The sequence below is a fragment of the Cydia strobilella genome, chromosome 1 (genome assembly GCF_947568885.1).
Source record: "Cydia strobilella chromosome 1, ilCydStro3.1, whole genome shotgun sequence".
Classification (NCBI taxonomy): Eukaryota; Metazoa; Arthropoda; class Insecta; order Lepidoptera; family Tortricidae; genus Cydia; species Cydia strobilella.
This window is the reverse complement of record NC_086041.1, coordinates 33119845-33137874: the sequence shown is the minus strand read 5'-3', so window position 1 is coordinate 33137874 and position 18030 is coordinate 33119845. Positions and strand designations below refer to the sequence as shown.

The following is an 18030-nucleotide window of genomic DNA, read 5'->3' as shown; positions in this document are numbered from 1 at the left end:
CAAAAAGGCGATGTGGCTTGAATAGGTAGTGTTTTTTTTTTAATCTGGACCGAAGAGTCGTAGAATGTATTGGATCCCGTACATTTCACGACTCTTCTCTTTCCGCACAGACTCTACGTAACAACATCTACGTAATAAGAATACAAACATATATGTAAGTGGCTCTAGAACCAGTCTAGACCACGATTTTACTATATATTGTATAATAACGATATATTGGGTATATATTATATTATATTATAATTATATTATATATATATATATATATATATATATATATATATATATATATATATATATATATATATATATATATATATATATATATACATATATATACTATTAGAGTTTTCGCACATTCCGATAACATCGGCCGAACAACAAAAACTCCTACCAATAAAAAATAGCAATGAGTTTGGTAACAACAAAATGCCACTACTCGAAGGCGCCACTGGCGCGACTGTGCGACTATGGCAAAACTAAAATTTATAAGCAGTTTTGTGATATTGAATATAATTCCATTTTATATGATAAGAAATCATTTTATTAATTTATTATCGTCCAGTGATGGTCCAGTGGTGAATAATGTCATTGATAAAAAAATTGGATGTGGTAACATTTTTCGTGGCCGTCATTGGTATTGTTGCCCCATCTATTCTATCGTTTTGTTTCATTCACGGTATATTCACGGCTACGCATCGACTTAACTTTCTTTCGGGAAATCAGAAATGTTCAAAGAAAATCTCGTGTTATTGATAATATGACTCACATATCAAATTTCGCGGTAGCTATTACATGTATTGGACGTGATAACAGAACATAAAAGTAGTATTTTTTGCTGATAATACAGTATTTATTATTGTCAAAGGTGTTATGGAAAGTCTTAGTCATGAAATGCTTTTTTGTGATTATTGTTGTGTGTGTCTCTCTAAGTGAAAGTGTATCCTTAAATCCAGAAAGGGCAGATTCCTCGACTGTTTCTAAGGGAAACGCGACATCGGAGCACAAAGTATGGAACATAAAACTAGACATATTTTTTTCAAAAACACTTCCGAGCTTGATAAGAAAGGTCCACGGGGAAGACATGCGGCTGCGATGCGAAGCGACTATGAACTTTACTCGCGTGGAGAAAACCACCAAGAACAAGGAAGGCGTGGAGACGTCGCAAGCTGAAGTACCACCCGACCATATCCTGCAGACGCTCATGAAAAACGTCAAAATGTACTGGCTTAAAGACACTAAAATCATCACCAACACTACTAGATTAAAAATTCTCAATAGAATGGATAAGAAAAACGGGACTTTAGGTACTCATTTGAGGATCAAAGACATAGATGACAGTGATGAAGCCAACTACACCTGCGTCATCAGGCAGAGTTACGAAAAGAAACAGACAACAACGCTAAAAGTACTAAAAGATGATGAAAATGATGAACTACCAAAGTACACATCATTTGTACCTAGTGCAGAAGTGAACAATCAACTGGAGATGCTTATTAAAACAACCCCCAATCTACTGTCTGAGGACATCCGTTCACAGCATGCAAGTGTCACTCTAGCCCCAAACACCACCATCACCGTGAAACTGGAGCCAATCTGTCAAGAGTATGTAGGCAATGTGTGCGCAGCACACCTCAAGGGTCATTTTGTGTATATTCCTTACAACACAACTCAGCTGGCAGTAGAGGACAAGCTATTGAAAGCCCTGCAAGTCACCAAGTACTCAAATGACATCAGTTCCAACTGCGAGGGATTTGCCTTGCCTAGTTTGTGTTATTCAACATTCCCTATTTGCCGCAATCCAATTATTACAAATGAAAACTTCTTTAGAGAAGCCAAAGTAGTATTTACACAACCTAATACGGCTGACGGAGCTCAAGATACCCCATGGATGATCTTTGATAACTCACCTGCAGGGCTCGTACCACAGTTCAACAGAAATCTTACGGCACAGTCATTTGATTATCGTTACAATTCCACAGTATTAAAGCGCGTCTGCAAACAGGATTGTGAAATATTAGAGAATGAGTTGTGTCAAACTGAGTATGCAATAGCCAAAAGACATCCGCACATTGGTCAGCAACTCACCTTAGAAGAATGTCAGAGCTTGCCAGAAAATGACTCGGAATGCCTCAAAATTGGTATTGGTGACCTTATGGTGTCAGATGATGAATGCTATTGGGAATATGGCCAGGGCTATCTAGGAAAGGTGAATACCGCTGGTAATGGCATGGCATGCATAGAATGGTCCAAGCAACTTAGGCTTAAGATTTCAGATTATCCAGAACTGACTGGTTTGCACAGTTACTGTCGAAATCCGGGAGGAAAGGAGCATCAGCCCTGGTGCATGGTGGACAACGAGGGGAGACTAGAAGTCCAGCACTGTGACATTCCCAAATGCGCATTAAAAATTTGGATATACATTGTTGTAATATTCCTCTTGTTAACCTTATCAATTGTGAGCTTCATTGTTTGCTTATGTTACAAAAATAAAAGCAAAAACAATGCAGCCGCCATAAGAGACATCAATTTGCCAAATGCTGACAAGAATATTTATGGTAACTCTAGATTAAATTCTCCAATAGAGATGAGTGAATTGTTGACAAATCAGAATATTGCCAATCAACCGCACCTAACCAGGAACACGAGGGGTAATGGTATTCTGAGGATACCTCAGTACTCTCTATCACAAATTAAATTTTTGGAAGAATTAGGAGAGGGGGCATTTGGAAAAGTCTACAAAGGAGCCCTCAAGAAGAATGGTGAAACACATTATGTAGCTGTTAAAGCTCTAAAGGAAAATGCTTCTGCTAAAACTCAAGCTGATTTCAGAAGAGAAATAGACTTAATTTCAGAACTCACTCATGAGAATATAGTTTGCATAGTGGGAGTAGCTCTCAGCGAGGAGCCTCTGTGCATGCTTTTTGAGTTTATGGCTCGAGGGGACCTGCATGAGTTCCTCATGGGACGAGCACCTCCTTCAGGCAAGGGCCTGCCCCCGTTGAGGCTCCTTAGTATTGCTTACAACATTGCTTCCGGAATGCAGTACCTGGCGTCCCATCATTATGTCCACAGAGACTTGGCAGCAAGAAACTGCTTGGTGTCAGACGATTTTGTGGTTAAAATATCCGACTTTGGGTTATCAAGAGATATCTATAGTTCAGATTATTACAGAGTAAGTAGATAATTAGATAAATCGTCATACTTAGCATGATTTTTCCTTTAAGAAGCAAATGATTATGGCAATCATAACAATAACATACTTTATTTTCCTCAGGTACAATCAAAAAGTTTACTGCCAGTCAGATGGATGCCCCCAGAATCCATTCTCTATGGGAAATTCACTACAGAGAGTGATATCTGGTCCTATGGAGTTGTACTATGGGAAATTTACAGTTATGGATTACAGCCCTACTACGGGTAAGAATAAGTTTCAATATCAACTCAACAAGATTAAAGCTATACTTAGTATAGGAGGTAACCATGGTAACTCCAGGTTTAACCGGTTAACCCCGGGTTAGTGACGGTGCAAGTGGCCTTAATAGTTTGTTATGTCTGGTGAACATGTTTTCGCCCATCAAAACTAGTAATAGCTAGGTTTCAATTTCGTGTGATTGATATGTGATTGTTGGCCTTTCTATGCAGGTACAGCAACCAAGAGGTGATAGCAATGGTTCGGGGCGGCGAACTGCTGGCAGCCCCTGCCGCGTGCCCCGCGCCAATGTATGCCCTCATGCGCGACTGCTGGAGACACATGCCCCAGCGGAGACCCAACTTTGAGGAGATAGTAGTCAGGTCAGTCACACTGCAGGCCCTGCTCCAATGTATGGCCTCATGCGCGACTACTGGAGGCACATGCCCCAGCGGAGACCCAACTTCGACGAGATAGTAGTCAAGTCAGTCACACTGCAGGCCCTGCTCCAATGTATGCCCTCATGCGCGACTGCTGGAGACACATGCCCCAGCGGAGACCCAACTTTGAGGAGATAGTAGTCAGGTCAGTCACACTGCAGGCCCTGCTCCAATGTATGGCCTCATGCGCGACTGCTGGAGGCACATGCCCCAGCGGAGACCCAACTTCGACGAGATAGTAGTCAAGTCAGTCACACTGCAGGCCCTGCTCCAATGTATGCCCTCATGCGCGACTGCTGGAGACACATGCCCCAGCGGAGACCCAACTTCGACGAGATAGTAGTCAAGTCAGTCACACTGCAGGCCCTGCTCCAATGTATGCCCTCATGCGCGACTGCTGGAGACACATGCCCCAGCGGAGACCCAACTTCGACGAGATAGTAGTCAAGTCAGTCACACTGCAGGCCCTGCTCCAATGTATGCCCTCATGCGCGACTGCTGGAGACACATGCCCCAGCGGAGACCCAACTTCGACGAGATAGCAGTCAAGTCAGTCACACTGCAGGCCCTGCTCCAATGTATGCCCTCATGCGCGACTGCTAGAGACACATGCCCCAGCGGAGACCCAACTTCGACGAGATAGTAGTCAAGTCAGTCACACTGCAGGCCCTGCTCCAATGTATACCCTCATGCGCGACTGCTGGAGACACATGCCCCAGCGGAGACCCAACTTCGAGGAGATAGTAGTCAGGTCAGTCTAATTGACTATTAGCCAGGTATAAGATAAGGCAGACATTCTATCTCTCTCTCTTCTCCTGACCGTTTCGGCCACAGCGACTGCATTATAAGCCTAGGAGCAAAGCGCCTAAATGTGCAGACAGTGAGAAAGAAGCATTTGACGCCTCAGCGAATTTTAGTATAGTCTACAACACAACGAATTTTCGTATGTTCGGCAACGAGATCTACCTGAGGAAGTATGCGCCGTATACACGCTCAAATCTCCAAGAAAGGTCTTGTTTATAAGTCCAGATCCTTCATATTATCAGGCTGGTATTTTGCCATTAGGTACGTTTTTGCGATGGCAAAAGTTCATGACTCATCCTTCTGGGCCAATAATAATAAATAATTACATTCACGAGTTTTGCAATAGCAAAATTAAATTTTTCTGACTCATCATTCACGATCAATACCTATGTACCTAATAATAACCAAGTAAGTAATTTCAGGATACAAGGCTGGATCACAACGGGCGGCTGCCCCGAAACAGCCGCATCCGAGTCCGGCAGCAGCGAATGCGGTCACCGCGGCTCTGTTCGCGAACTCCAAGAGCGAGTACCCCTCCTCCCACCCCACTGCTCCGCTTCTAATGGCTCCCTCCCAACAGGGAGCCTAAAAAAGCTAAGTGTAGCTGGCTCTAGCTCTAGAGTCGACGAAACCTGTTCCACTTGCAGCGAAGGCCCCCCACTTGCCCCCAAGAAGAAGCACAGCTCCGGATCACTCATAGACGATCGCGGTACGAAGGATACGGTCGTCAGAATACAGAATACTCAGTTCGGTAATGAGATATAGTTCTTTGTAGGGATGATTTGTTACGAAAGTTTGTAGGGTTTTTGCGGATGGATTTGTTAAACACGAATTCTTGCAGAATTCAACAACGAAATTTTCCCACGAACGTAGTTTACATGCAATTTACCTGCCTAAAGAATTATCTTACATAATAATGTATCTGTCCGAATCCGCATCCGTGATATTACGAATACGTATACTGAAATTATCCAGCATCCGCAAATCCTAGTTTCATAGTTAGACGAATGAAGACTCGAAGCGGCAGTTTTTGAGCACTTTGCTTTTTATGTCAATTGAGGGGGAGTTTTTATGGCGTAATGTTGAAGTTCGGACCGCCCCGGATACTCAATATAAATAAACAAAACTCTACAATGGGAACACTATATTCTTATTTTAATTTGCTGGAGTGAACTGACAAACCTCATATAAAATTTTCAGTTACAAGTTACAACACGTATAAATATACAGTACTTGACACTTGTGACAGTGAAAGTAAGCAAACTATTATTTAAAAGTATATGCTTAGGCCATATATGGCAGTCACATCACATCGATAGACGCACGCAAACGTTAGTTTCCTCCAACATATTAAAATGACCACTTTACAAATCGTATGTCGTAAAATGGTAATAAAAAAAAACAGCTGCATAAATAGACGTCCGAAGTATTTATTATAGTTGTAGATTTAAAACGAATTAGATATTCGTACCTAATTTCCGTTTTTGTAACAGAGTGATGAAAAATAGAAAATAAGCAGCTGTGTAATATATAAAGAAATTAGGATAAGTATATGTTAGTATTTAACGCGTCGGCATCTAATTTATAACGAATGGGGTTGGCCGGTCGAAGTATTTAGCAGATGGCGCCAGCATAGCTTGTCCTGTCATTTTTTTTTAAATGGAATTTTATACCCTGGATGCCAGCCCATTAAGCCAAACGTCATAGAAAAAGGGGCAAGCTATGATGGCGCCCTCTATGCCAACCCCATTGTCGTCAGTACCTTTTGTATTGCCCTTTTATAGATATTTTCTTAGTTCCTACCATTATGTTATATTTGGTAATTTTTGTAACTCAATGTTGACTGGTAGCTATAATTCCATGTTATTTATTGTACTTAATTATAAGAACAGGCAGTGTCCGATCAGCCATCATAGCTATGTCAGTATTATTTACTTTTTAGATTTATACGAGCAAAATTGTATGTTTGTTTAGTTATACTATCATAACCACGGCCACGGAAACCAACGCCAAGAAAAAATTGGTGATAGACGCAATTTTTTGGTCTTTTTTTAGCATTCAAGTAAAGTAGTGTACAGGTTTTTAAAGGGTCGGCAACGCGCGTGTAATATCTCTGGTGTTGCAGGCGTCCATAGTCTACGGTAACCGCTTACCTTCAGGCGGGCCGTATGCTTGATTGCCACCGACGTGGTATAAAAAAAGTAATAACATTCTCGACGTTTTTGATAAACGTTACATACGGTACGGGTTTACGGTAATTTTTATTATTCTTTTCTTGCGTGTTTTCACTGTCGCCAACGTGTTTATCTGTTTACTAAAGTTATGGTGCGTGACGCGCGGCGAAAGTGGACAACTGATAGTATTAGCTTCGCGTGGTTGCTTACACTCGTTCCCCTGCTTAGCGAATCTTTTTAATTGACTTTGATTATTCAACGTTTTTGTGCGTGAGACATGATTGCAGGCGTTATAATCATAGGTCGGACAAATCATCGCAAAACCATCAAAAATAATTCATATCTCAAAATAGGACAAGGTTTATTAAACTCGTATTATCAGTATTTTTCAAAATTGCAGTTCAAAATTTTTATCCTGTTTCATACCATATTTATTTTTGCGAAAATTTGTCCGAACTCTGGTTATAATCAATGTTTTAATTTACATAGGCAATAGATATAGCGCGGTTAAAAGCAAGGTACAGTGAAGTGTAAAAATATCCTCGTCATTTTGTGTCATACATAAAGTTTTTTCATAACTGACTGTAGAATTGTAGATACAGTATGCTTAAAACTGTCTCACATCTGCATTAATTTTATTTATTTGGGGCATCAACAGCAATACAAAAGGTAATACAAAGCATAGTGAACAGTAAACATAGCCAATAACAGATGTCCATAAAAGTACAACTAACATGCAATAACTAAGTGGAAACAAGAGAATACAAAAAAGAAGGGAAAGGAAAGGATTTCATATTTTTATACTTTACTGTATCTATTCTCTATTGCAGTGTTTTTCAATCTGTAGGTCGCGGCCCCTAAGCCTCTACGGATACCGGCCGCAAAGCAATACATAAGCGAAAAAATGTTGTACGTACTAAGGGGCTCGCGTCATCAAAAAGGTTGCAAACTGCTCAATTGGGTCAAGTTTTACATTATCAATGCAAGTATTCAAAAAAAAGCTAAGCTAGATTCCCAAGAATCTTGTCAAAATAACAATCTTGTCATCTTGAGACAATCGTCAAGATTATATGATCAGAACATTCAGAACCGATGTGTCAATAATTTTTATTGGCGAGATTGATAAACGCGCAATGTACTGACAACAACGCAAGTAATCGAAACAGTCTCACTCTTAAACAAGCATCCAGTGTTGGCCGAAACGTTAATGCAATTAACCATTAACTAGTTCACTTTTACATGTCAATTTTTACAAACAATAAGATTAATCCAAAATTACAAAAAACAATTACATAAATATAAATGTTAAATTACACAAGAAAAAGAAACTAATAAAAACTATACAAACAACAGAAGTAATAAAATTGTTTAGAGATGTAAAAGTCTCTAGGTGTCAGAGATAAAATGTATATAATAATAAAAAAGATCATCAAATTATCCAGAGATGTAAAGGGTCTCCAAGACTTGAATTGTTTATAATTAATAAAAAGACAAGATATTAAATCAGACAAACAGACAAGAACCGAATCGTTCGGCCAACACTGCAAGCATCTACATCAAATACCTGCATCGATCAAAATTAACTTAAAAAGTATTTTTGTAAGTATGTTTACAGTCTATTGATTAGTCTGTTTGATGTAAATTATAATAATTATATTATATTTGTGTTTACAATGAAACTTCCAGACATTCCGTTGTCGGATCTCTCCTGAAGTTGTTTTCTAATGACTTGACGGCAGATAATTTTCGTGAGCTATAATGAACCTTAAACCAATGAACTTAGAGTTGCAATTTCAAAGCTGTCGTTTAAAACTGGTACTTGCTATTAATCTAGAAATTTCCACCTTATAGTATTAAGATTCATTATTATTCAACTTCAAGAAATCTTTTGCCGCAAGCGGACGACGGTTCGAAATACTGCCTGTAAGTAACGCTGGTAGATTTAAATTAAATAGATTTTAAGTACTTATTAAGTAAATATACCGTTTTCACAGTTGTGATCACATTTTGTACATTAAGTATTTAATTTTTTGGGTATTTTTTTCTGGTACTTTAGTAAATAATAGTACTTCCCGTACTTGCCAAAGACTTCGTTTTGTATGTGATACATTTACTTTTAACTAGACATATTGGTATGCTTTTGTAAATTTTATTTATAAATCAGTTTTCTAAAACAACAGTGTTTTTAATTACATATATTTTTTATAATAAACAACCATTAAATTTTTATTTACACTTAACAATGAAACGTATAGCTAATCCCTTACGATTACAAACGCAATACATTAAAGAATAATAATCATGTACAAAAAACCTTATTACATTTATAACCCATATTTCAGCCTAAATATAAAAAATAAATTACACATTTTCAGCCTTTTCAAGACTTTGGACGCGACAACTGGTATATCCGTTGTTGTTAAATATTTATTTTATATTACCATTTTACTGAAAGAATCGCGAAACTTATAATTTCAATGTATTAGTAAATATAAGTTTTTGGCAAAAATTTTATTTTTGGTACAAGCCTTTATCGCTCACTGTAGGTACTTTATTTCCACAGGCAACTAATACTCATCGAGACAATTCTAAGAACCCCAAACACAATTAGGTTTCGTTGTTTTATCACATAGTTCCTATGGCCACCTCCTGTCTCCATGGTATCATAATATTGCATTGTCACCCGACTTACATATGTAAGCAAATTTTCAATGGAAGTCAGGAATTGGGTCAAATTTAACTTGCAAGACATAGTTAGGTACATTGCAATATTTGCAAGTTAATAAAAAGCTTGTAATAATTAAGATGGTTCAGTAGGTACCGGGTTTCAAAGTGACGTCACGAAAAGCGTCGTTTCGTACCGTTACCGAATACTGCAAGCTACCATGTGCGCGACAGTGGCGCCACCTAGCGACTATGAGACACATTAGTCATTTGACAGTTGACTGATGTAGGTATAAGTATAACCCTTTATAAGGCATAACAGTTCAGAAATTATGCAAAATTGAACCCTATCTCTTTAAAATAAGAGTTCCAAATCAGGTGGATATAACTTGGATTTTTTTAAATCGAGTGTGAATAGACATCTTTTAGGTAAGCATGATCCATCCTAGACTGCATCGGCACTTACCATCAGGTGAGATTGCGGTCAAATGCTTGCCTTTTTGTAATAAAAAAAAAGGTGGGAAATATATTCCCTCTGCCTTACAAAGGGATGATATGATGAAAGCTTGAGCCCGCTAATGTTCATATTTTTGCATATTTATGCGTTATATCCCGTGCAGATAGCCATAGTCCAATACTGCTAATACTAGTACTTTTCTCCCTTACTAACTACTCTCGACGTAATTTCAATATCGATCACACTGTCAACTGGCAATACGTAAACCATATTGCGAAGACATTAGGTCCACCGAAGGGCAGTTACCTATTGCTGTTAAGTACTAAGAGTCGGAAGCTATCCAGCCTCTTGCTTTCGGACAAGGTCTCTCTGTGGACCTTCACAGGTAGCCATGCATTTAGTGCAGGTGTATGGTTTGTTTTAGTACTAGCAGTCAGCTATTCATCTTGTTTCCGGTTCCTCTTGTTGACAAGGTTCTCGCCGTGGACCTTCATGTGCAGCTTGAGGTTGAGCCACCGGTGAATCATGCACTTGGTGCAGGTGTATGGTTTGTTTTAGTACTAGCAGTCATCTTGTTTCTAGTTCCTTTTGTTGACAAGGTTCTCACCGTGGACCTTCATGTCCAGCTTGAGGTTGAGCCGCCGGTGAACAATGCACTTGGTGCAGGTGTATGGTTTGTTTTAGTATCAGCTATCCATCTTGTTCTTTATTTCTCTTGTTGACAAGATTTTCCCCATTGACCTTCATGTGCAGCTTGAGTTTGAGCTGCCGGTGAACCATGCACTTGGTGCAGGTGTATGGTTTGTTTTAGTACTAGCAGTCATCTTGTTTCTAGTTCCTCTTGTTGACAAGGTGGACCGTGGACCTTCATGTGCAGCTTGAGGTGGAGCCGCCGGTGAACCATGCACTTGGTGCAGGTGTATGGTTTGTTTTAGTATCAGCTATCCATCATGTTCTTTATTTCTCTTGCTGACAAGATTTTCCCCATTGACCTTCATGTGCAGCTTGAGGTTGAGCCGCCGGTGAACCATGCACTTGGTGCAGGTGTATGGTTTGTTTTAGTACTAGCTATTCATCTTGTTTCTGGTTCCTCTTGTTGACAAGGTTCTCGCCATAGAACTTCATGTGCAGCTTAAGATTGTAGCCGCCGGTGAACCATGCACTTGGTGCAGGTGTATGGTTTGTTTTAGTACTAGCAGTAAGCTAAACATCCTGTTCTTTATTCCTCTTGTTGACAAGGTTCTCGCCGTGGACCTTCATGTGCAGCTTGAGGTTGTAGCCGCCGGTGAACCGCATATCGCACTTGGTGCAGGCGTATGGTTTTTCACCTACGGACCAAACAGAACTGTATGAGATTAAATGTAGATGGCTTTGCCATCGAAAAGGGAAGCTTACTTATCGCAGTGTTCTTTAAGAGACGAGCGGCTCTTGTAGGCACTAGGCAGGTAATAATGAATGGTTGCTTTACTCACCGGTATGTACGCGGCGATGCTTGATAAGCACGGAGCCGGAATAAAACCGAGCGTGGCAGTACTCGCACTGCTGGGTGGGGTTATTGTCGTGCTTGTCGCGGTGTTCTTTAAGGGCCGAGCGGCTCTTGTATGTGGCGGGGCAGCGCTCGCACTTGAAGTGACGTTCTGAAGTGTGGGTTCGCATGTGGCGGATTAGCTGAAACACGGTAACTCATGTTTAGATCACAGATTCGCTTACGAATGGAGCAAGTAAAATACTTGAGACGCCAATTTGTGGGGTCATCATCATCACACATTGGCGCCCTACTAAGCTCAAGTTTTCGATTTAGGCTTCAAGATTGCTGCCGTCGCCCAGATACCAGTGACTTCTTAAAATTTTCTGTGAGTCTGTTATACGATGATTGGGAAACAAAAAAAAATACTAAACGTGACTAAACTAATATTGTCTTCGGTTACCGCGATAGTTACTCATGAAATAAAACCATGAAAACGGATTATATCGCGTATATTGAATTTATAATACATCCCGACGTTTCGAACCCTTTACAGCGTTCGTGGTCAACGGCTGACTGAGGAAAAATTACAAAGTGCAAAAATACCCACATACTAAAATAATGAACAATCATAGACTACAAACTTTAAGGCTGGTTGTACATTTTTTTTTATCGCGTATATATATATCTTTACTTGAAAATAATTGTAGTATATAACTAGCCTTATGAACCGATTTTGCATGTACAACCAGCCTTAAAGTTTGTAGTCTATGATTGTTCATTATTTTAGTATGTGGGTATTTTTGCACTTTGTAATTTTTCCTCAGTCACCCGTTGACCACGAACGCTGTAAAGGGTTCGAAACGTCGGGATGTATTATAAATTCAATATACGCGATATAATCCGTTTTCATAGTTTTATTTCGTGACTAAACTAATTAATTTAACTAAACCATAATACCTTCCCAAATATAAACCATACAGCTATTTATATTATAATTACCCCGCGCCGCACGTTCTTGCCGCACACGGGACATATCTGACTGGTGTCGGTGCAGGAATGCCGCGCGAGTCTCTCGGCGTCGCTGTACGCGTTGCCGCATATCTTGCAGATGCACTTGGTGGGCGCGTGCCGCCGAATATTGTGAGCCTGAAGGAATTAAAGCTTATTAATGTCAGAGTATGGGTCAATTTAGTTTGGCAAAATATAGTTTGACAGCCGAACCAGGTACTTTCATAACATAAAATGATTTTAAAAAAATTAAAATATCTAATTGAAACTATGCATAAGAATAAGAACCCATCATGCCGATTTGCTACAGTTTCTAGAATAGGTATACACTATCTTCGAAAAAATGATGTACTGCTTTTAAAGGCTCGGCAACGCTTTGGCAAAGATTGTTTGTTGACGCGGTATAAAAATAAAACTTGACGGTGGGTACGAGTATTAAATATTGATAGTACAGTGCAATCTCATTAATCCGGCACTAATGCTAAAACAAGAGAGCTTTACTGGAAGAGGATTACTGGAAAATACGGATTACTGGAAGATAGAGCAAATCTGCATATTATTGATGTGTTTTTTAATAATGTCGTAGAAATTATACATTTTACTAAAATACTAAATTCAAAGAAAATTTTACTCTCATCTGGAACTTCGCCATTTATAAAGAGATTGAAGGGCAAAAATGTGAGCGCACATAGTAAATTAGGACATAAAATGAGCATTTGTATCCCAATTTTAGTGCCGGATTATCGAGATTTCACTGTAATTCATACCGTGAGACCCGAGGCATATTTGCTGCTGTACCCGCAGAGGTCGCACACGTGCGGCTTGACGTCGCTGTGGCTCAACACGTGGGTTTTCAGATTGGCCTTGTTACTAAACCTGCAACAAGGCCACATAATAAATAATAGTTCTAAGTACAGAAGGTTCACTCTCTAACAAAATGCGTCTATTACGATAGATATGACCGCTAGGTGGCGCAAGCGCGAGCAGGCGTCCGTTCCGTAGCGGTGCGCGGCAACTACTATGGCTAGACACCAAAATTGGTGTGGGCCGCATGTACTTGTAGCGACGCGACGAAATCGCGGAGTGGGCCACGTCTGACAAGGCAGACTTCACAACAGCGCTTACTAACTATAGAGGGTAGAGGTAAGGAGACCACTCTCTGTGTATAAACAAGGGTCCGCAGAGGACGCGCGAAATAATACTAGAGTAGGACATAGAAACACACACAAACCTTACAGAAAACCGCAGCCAAATAACACTAGACCCTACTGTAATGTTGTGTTCCTGCCGGTGAGTAAGGTTGCCAGAGCTCAACGAGGGAGAGTGTTAGGGTCGGCAACGCGCATGTGACTCAGGAGACTTCTTTACATCAGGCGGCCGTATGCTTATTTGCCACCGACGTCGTATTAAAAAAAAAAGTTAAATAGGAAAGCAAAAATTAACTTACTTTTTGGAACAAATATCACAGGTGAATTCCTTATTACCATGCAAGCCCCATATGTGTTTTGCTAATTTTCTAGGAGAAGTGAACTTTTTTACACACAAATCACATTTCAGCAGAGCATTCTGAAACAAAAGGTCGTTGCAGGTGTACAATTTATATAAGTGAGGACGTTTTCAGATAAAAAGAGTACCGTTACTTTTTTCCCAAAACTCGAAAAGGAAAGAAGCATCATACGCAAGTGGTTACTTAATGATTGATTATTATATTATGAATCTTTTTACGTCACCCTATTGATATTATGTATCTTTTCGCGTCACCCTTGACCCGCTAAACCGATTTAGATGCAATTTGCTATGGAAATAGTTTGAGGCCCGGGGAAGGACATAGGCTAGTTTTTATCAACCATCATCATCATTCCACGCCGACGAAGTCGCGGGCAGAAGCTAGTGGTACATAATAATCTTTCTTTTAGACCAGCTAAAATCTTATGACAAATAAGAAACCATTTGTGGTATTTTCTATTAAAAAAGACCTTATTTTCAATGGCGCTTACGCCATTATTAACGATGCTCCGATATAAATACAATGCCGTGCGGCGTAAGCGCCATCCCATAAGGTCATAGAAAATGCCCTATTTGTTGCCACACAAAAAATACGTGCAGACAAGCTACAAGATATTTAAAAATAGGTAACTTTAATAGATAACTAGACTGTGACAAAAAGTACGTGCTCAGTATAAGAAGCATGAGCTAAATGGCTGGCCTTGGCTAAAGGGCTTGGGTGGGTGGTCGAAAACTTCAGACAGGATCCTCGTACACTCAGCGTCAAATACTCTGTAGCAGTCAAAGTGGCCAAATAGTTCGGTACACCATTTTATTTTTATTTATTGATTTAAAAAATTACACAGCATTACAGTAGGTACTAATGCACTGCGAAATTTAGGACAGAAAGTAATACATACAAACAAGGTACAGTATACAATCTGGGACTAGGTATGACAATTTTTTATTTTTTTTTATTTACACAAATTCAAAGAACCTATACTAAATATATATGGTGTACCGAACTATTTGACTACTTTGGTTGCTACAAAGTATTTGACGCTGAGTGTACAGTCGAGGGCAAAAATATTGATCCAGACAAATGGCTCAAAAATATGTGAACACGACTATATTGTCTAAGGTGTAAGAGTGTACACATATTTTTGAAACTGGGAATGTATATATATTTATGCCCTTGACTGTACACAGACAAGAGGTTTGAACACATATTAAATCGCATTTAGAAACGGGTCTATCGCGAATTTATTTTGTTACCTTTATTTACCGACGTTTCGACACAGGTTTCACTGGTCGTGGTCGCGGCTAACTGACGTCCCAGATAATAAGTCCAGAATAAGAGGTTTGATGTCTCATCCCAATACAAAAATTTGCAATTCACAATTTGGTATACCTTTTCCCCATAATGTATCTTCCTATAATGGAACTCCAAATTGGCATGCGACTTGAATCTAATGGCGCACAGATGGCATCCCTGGCTGTGCACCGTGTGCAGTATGCGGTGCGCGAACAGCTGCGCGCGATGGTCAAACGAGGCCTGACAGAACTTGCAGCCCTGGGCAATCTCATGCTCTTCTACATGCTTGCTTAGTGTGGCTGCGTCTTTGAATTCTTTACCACATAACCCTGAAAAAAAAACTTTTGATGTGTTTACGTACAGTGAACCCAAGCATAGAGTACCATTCATGAGAAATGTGATCAGAATAAACAAACACAAAAAAAAACCGGCCAAGTGCGAGTCGGACTCGCGCACGAAGGGTTGCGTACCATTACACAAAAAACGGCAAAAAATTTACGTTTGTTGTATGGGAGCCCCACTTAAACATTTATTTTATTCTGTTTTTAGTATTTGTTGTTATAGCGGCAACAGAAATACATCATCTGTGAAAATTCACGGTTCATGAGATACAGCCTGGTGACAGACGGACAGACAGACAGACAGACAGACAGCGGAGTCTTAGTACTAGGGTCCCATTTTTACCCTTTGGGTACGGAACCCTAAAAATGGACGTAAATATTAGATTTATTATACAGTGTATAAAAAAAAACATACACAGTGTATAGTGCATGTATACAAAAATAAATACAGTGTATAGTATAGTGCAATATTTACCACACATAGGAATATTGCTGGTCAGTTGAACAGAGGTTGCTGTGAGCGTGCTGAAACTATCTTTCTTTTTTGCTTTTTTTATCTTCTTTTTCTTACACCGTCTAGCAGGCCTTTCTTCTTTAACATAATCTAGGAAAAAGGAAGTTAAATAAAAAATATTTCTTTATATGAATAAATTAGATATTTAAACACTAATTCCTAATCTGTTACTGATCTAATGCTGAAATAATTTTACATTAATATTTTCTTTTGAAATATCAATATCAAGTTGAAATGTAAATTCAAAATGGCTCAGGATACTTATATATATGAGACTGAAACACTAACTGTTACATTCCTTTTTAATCTCAACTCCAACTTTCTCAGCAGAGTCATGAAGCTCATCATCAAAATAAGTATCAGTGGCAAAATCTTCAGTTTCACACTTTATTTCGATTTTAATGTCATGAGACTTAGCTTTAAGTGCCTGCAAAAATAAAATAAACATCAATAAACAAAATTTAAACAAAGTATTCAGCGGAGCACACAAAAAGTGACTAAAGCAGCGGTTCTCGCATTTTTTTGACGACAGAACCCTTTTGGAAAGCGAAATATTTGACAGAGCCCCAAATAAAGAAAATTCGTTCATCACTATTTAACTGTGGACCTGAGATATAGAACAACTGGTTATTGATTTGTTTTCGCTTTTTCTCGCGGCGGCCCCACAGAGGCTTTGCCCTAGGGGTCTGTGGAGCACACTTTGAGAATGGATGGACTAGAGGAATAAAATACCTGCTCCACTATTCCTAGCAATGTCTGTTCAGCAGAAATACATTTATTCCTGAACTCCATGAAACAGTTGACGGCTTCTATGCAATTTTGGCAAAAAGATTGTGGCTTCCCATCAGAATATTTGACCTGAAAGTGGAAAGTAAACAAATGTTACTCTTTTGTATTGTGTATTGGTAGGAGGCAGAAGTGCGTGTGAGATGGCTCTGGAATTACTTAGCAAAAATTACATATCAACAAATGGTCATCATAATTTTATTGTTAGTCACAATGACTATATACCAGTTGCTGTTTACTATATTCAAAAATGACCAACCCAACATAAACGACAAAGCGTAAAGAATGCTAGTTAAAATATATACCACGGCTGTAAAGATACTCCTATTTACTTACGTTTATATTAGTTAGCAAGTTGTAATTGCAAGCAAAATTATCATCAGAAGGAAACAATTCCTTGTCCGAAGACAAACACGCTCTACATAAATTCATTTTCGCAATCTTATGTGCTCACTTTGTTAAGTTTTGAATAACGATAAAATTGTGACGGGTCACGGGAGATAATAATTTATATTAAATAAATTTCCCTGTTTTTTTAATAAATATATGATAAATATGTATATAATTATATTGACACTCAGTGTCATATTCATCATAGTCAAAGTCATGTATGAGGAACGTTTAAATTTCACGGGATATATGAACAGGAGAATTATAAAAAACAGTAATGCTGAAAAATAATTAATCAAGTGTTTGATTATTCATTGATAAGAACCTTGTAATTTTTCATACTGTTAATAACTTTTCATAACTATTATATGATGAACGCAGTTCCGGCGTAGAAAACTCGCATTAGCTTATTTGTATTACATAAGGTATTCGAACGCACTTTTAATTGACAAGTTTTTTTATTTTTTATTTTATGGCCTGGTTACTAGACCTTTAAGCCAATAAATTGACAAGAGCATCAGAAGCTAATGTAACAACGCGAGTAGCTTGTTAGTGGAGCATAGCATAGACAGAGAGAATCATATACTGTCTTTATCATATGTCATATGCTAGAAATAGAACTCCAAAAAGAGGAATGAATATAGTATTTTTATTCTACTGTTACTGACAAAATTGGTTTGGCAGGCTATAATACAAAGAATACATTACCCACTAGGAGAATTAAGGACAGTCCAGACGGGATGATCAAATCGGCCGATTTGATCAGAAAAGA

At 38.9% G+C, this 18030-nt stretch overlaps 2 protein-coding genes across 4 annotated transcripts; one reads left to right on the top strand and one right to left on the bottom strand.

Annotated features, from left to right (window-relative positions):
• The first annotated feature begins 698 nt into the window (after positions 1-698).
• LOC134744680 (tyrosine-protein kinase transmembrane receptor Ror) lies at positions 699-9007 on the top strand. Of its 2 annotated transcripts, XM_063678592.1 has the most exons (4): positions 699-3175; positions 3278-3420; positions 3646-3795; positions 5079-9007. In XM_063678592.1, the coding sequence occupies exons 1-4, from the start codon at positions 890-892 to the stop codon at positions 5419-5421; spliced, it is 2922 nt and encodes a 973-aa protein (XP_063534662.1). In that variant the 5' UTR covers positions 699-889; the 3' UTR covers positions 5422-9007. The 2 variants fall into 2 exon arrangements, 1 of the variants encoding a protein (XP_063534662.1); XR_010128103.1 differs by lacking the exons at positions 699-3175; positions 3278-3420; positions 3646-3795 and adding an exon at positions 4519-4603 and having other exon boundaries at positions 5079-5214.
• Positions 9008-10996: 1989 nt separating this feature from the next.
• LOC134744694 (zinc finger protein 85-like) lies at positions 10997-17373 on the bottom strand. 2 transcript variants are annotated; one of them, XM_063678606.1, is made up of 10 exons: positions 17205-17373; positions 16815-16940; positions 16371-16509; positions 16044-16172; positions 15324-15556; positions 13875-13993; positions 13195-13303; positions 12419-12565; positions 11424-11619; positions 10997-11279 (listed from the first exon to the last, which is right to left on the bottom strand). In XM_063678606.1, exons 1-10 carry the CDS (start codon positions 17298-17300, stop codon positions 11155-11157), a joined length of 1419 nt encoding a protein of 472 aa, XP_063534676.1. In that variant the 5' UTR covers positions 17301-17373; the 3' UTR covers positions 10997-11154. The 2 variants fall into 2 exon arrangements, with proteins under 2 accessions (XP_063534676.1, XP_063534684.1); XM_063678614.1 differs by having other exon boundaries at positions 16377-16509.
• Positions 17374-18030: the final 657 nt, after the last annotated feature.

What these genes read in the sequence shown, in the direction of transcription:
- LOC134744680 (XM_063678592.1), top strand. Translation starts at nt 890, where the DNA reads ATGAAATGCTTTTTTGTGATTATTGTTGTGTGTGTCTCTCTAAGTGAA. An exon ending in GGATTACAGCCCTACTACGG is followed by an intron (nt 3,421 to 3,645) that starts GTAAGAATAAGT and finishes CTTTCTATGCAG; the next exon opens with GTACAGCAACCAAGAGGTGA. An exon ending in TTTGAGGAGATAGTAGTCAG is followed by an intron (nt 3,796 to 5,078) that starts GTCAGTCACACT and finishes AAGTAATTTCAG; the next exon opens with GATACAAGGCTGGATCACAA.
- LOC134744694 (XM_063678606.1), bottom strand. Translation starts at nt 17,300, where the DNA reads ATGAATTTATGTAGAGCGTGTTTGTCTTCGGACAAGGAATTGTTTCCT. An exon ending in ACTTGCTAACTAATATAAAC is followed by an intron (nt 16,941 to 17,204) that starts GTAAGTAAATAG and finishes TTCCACTTTCAG; the next exon opens with GTCAAATATTCTGATGGGAA. An exon ending in GCATCGCCGCGTACATACCG is followed by an intron (nt 11,280 to 11,423) that starts GTGAGTAAAGCA and finishes TTTGGTCCGTAG; the next exon opens with GTGAAAAACCATACGCCTGC.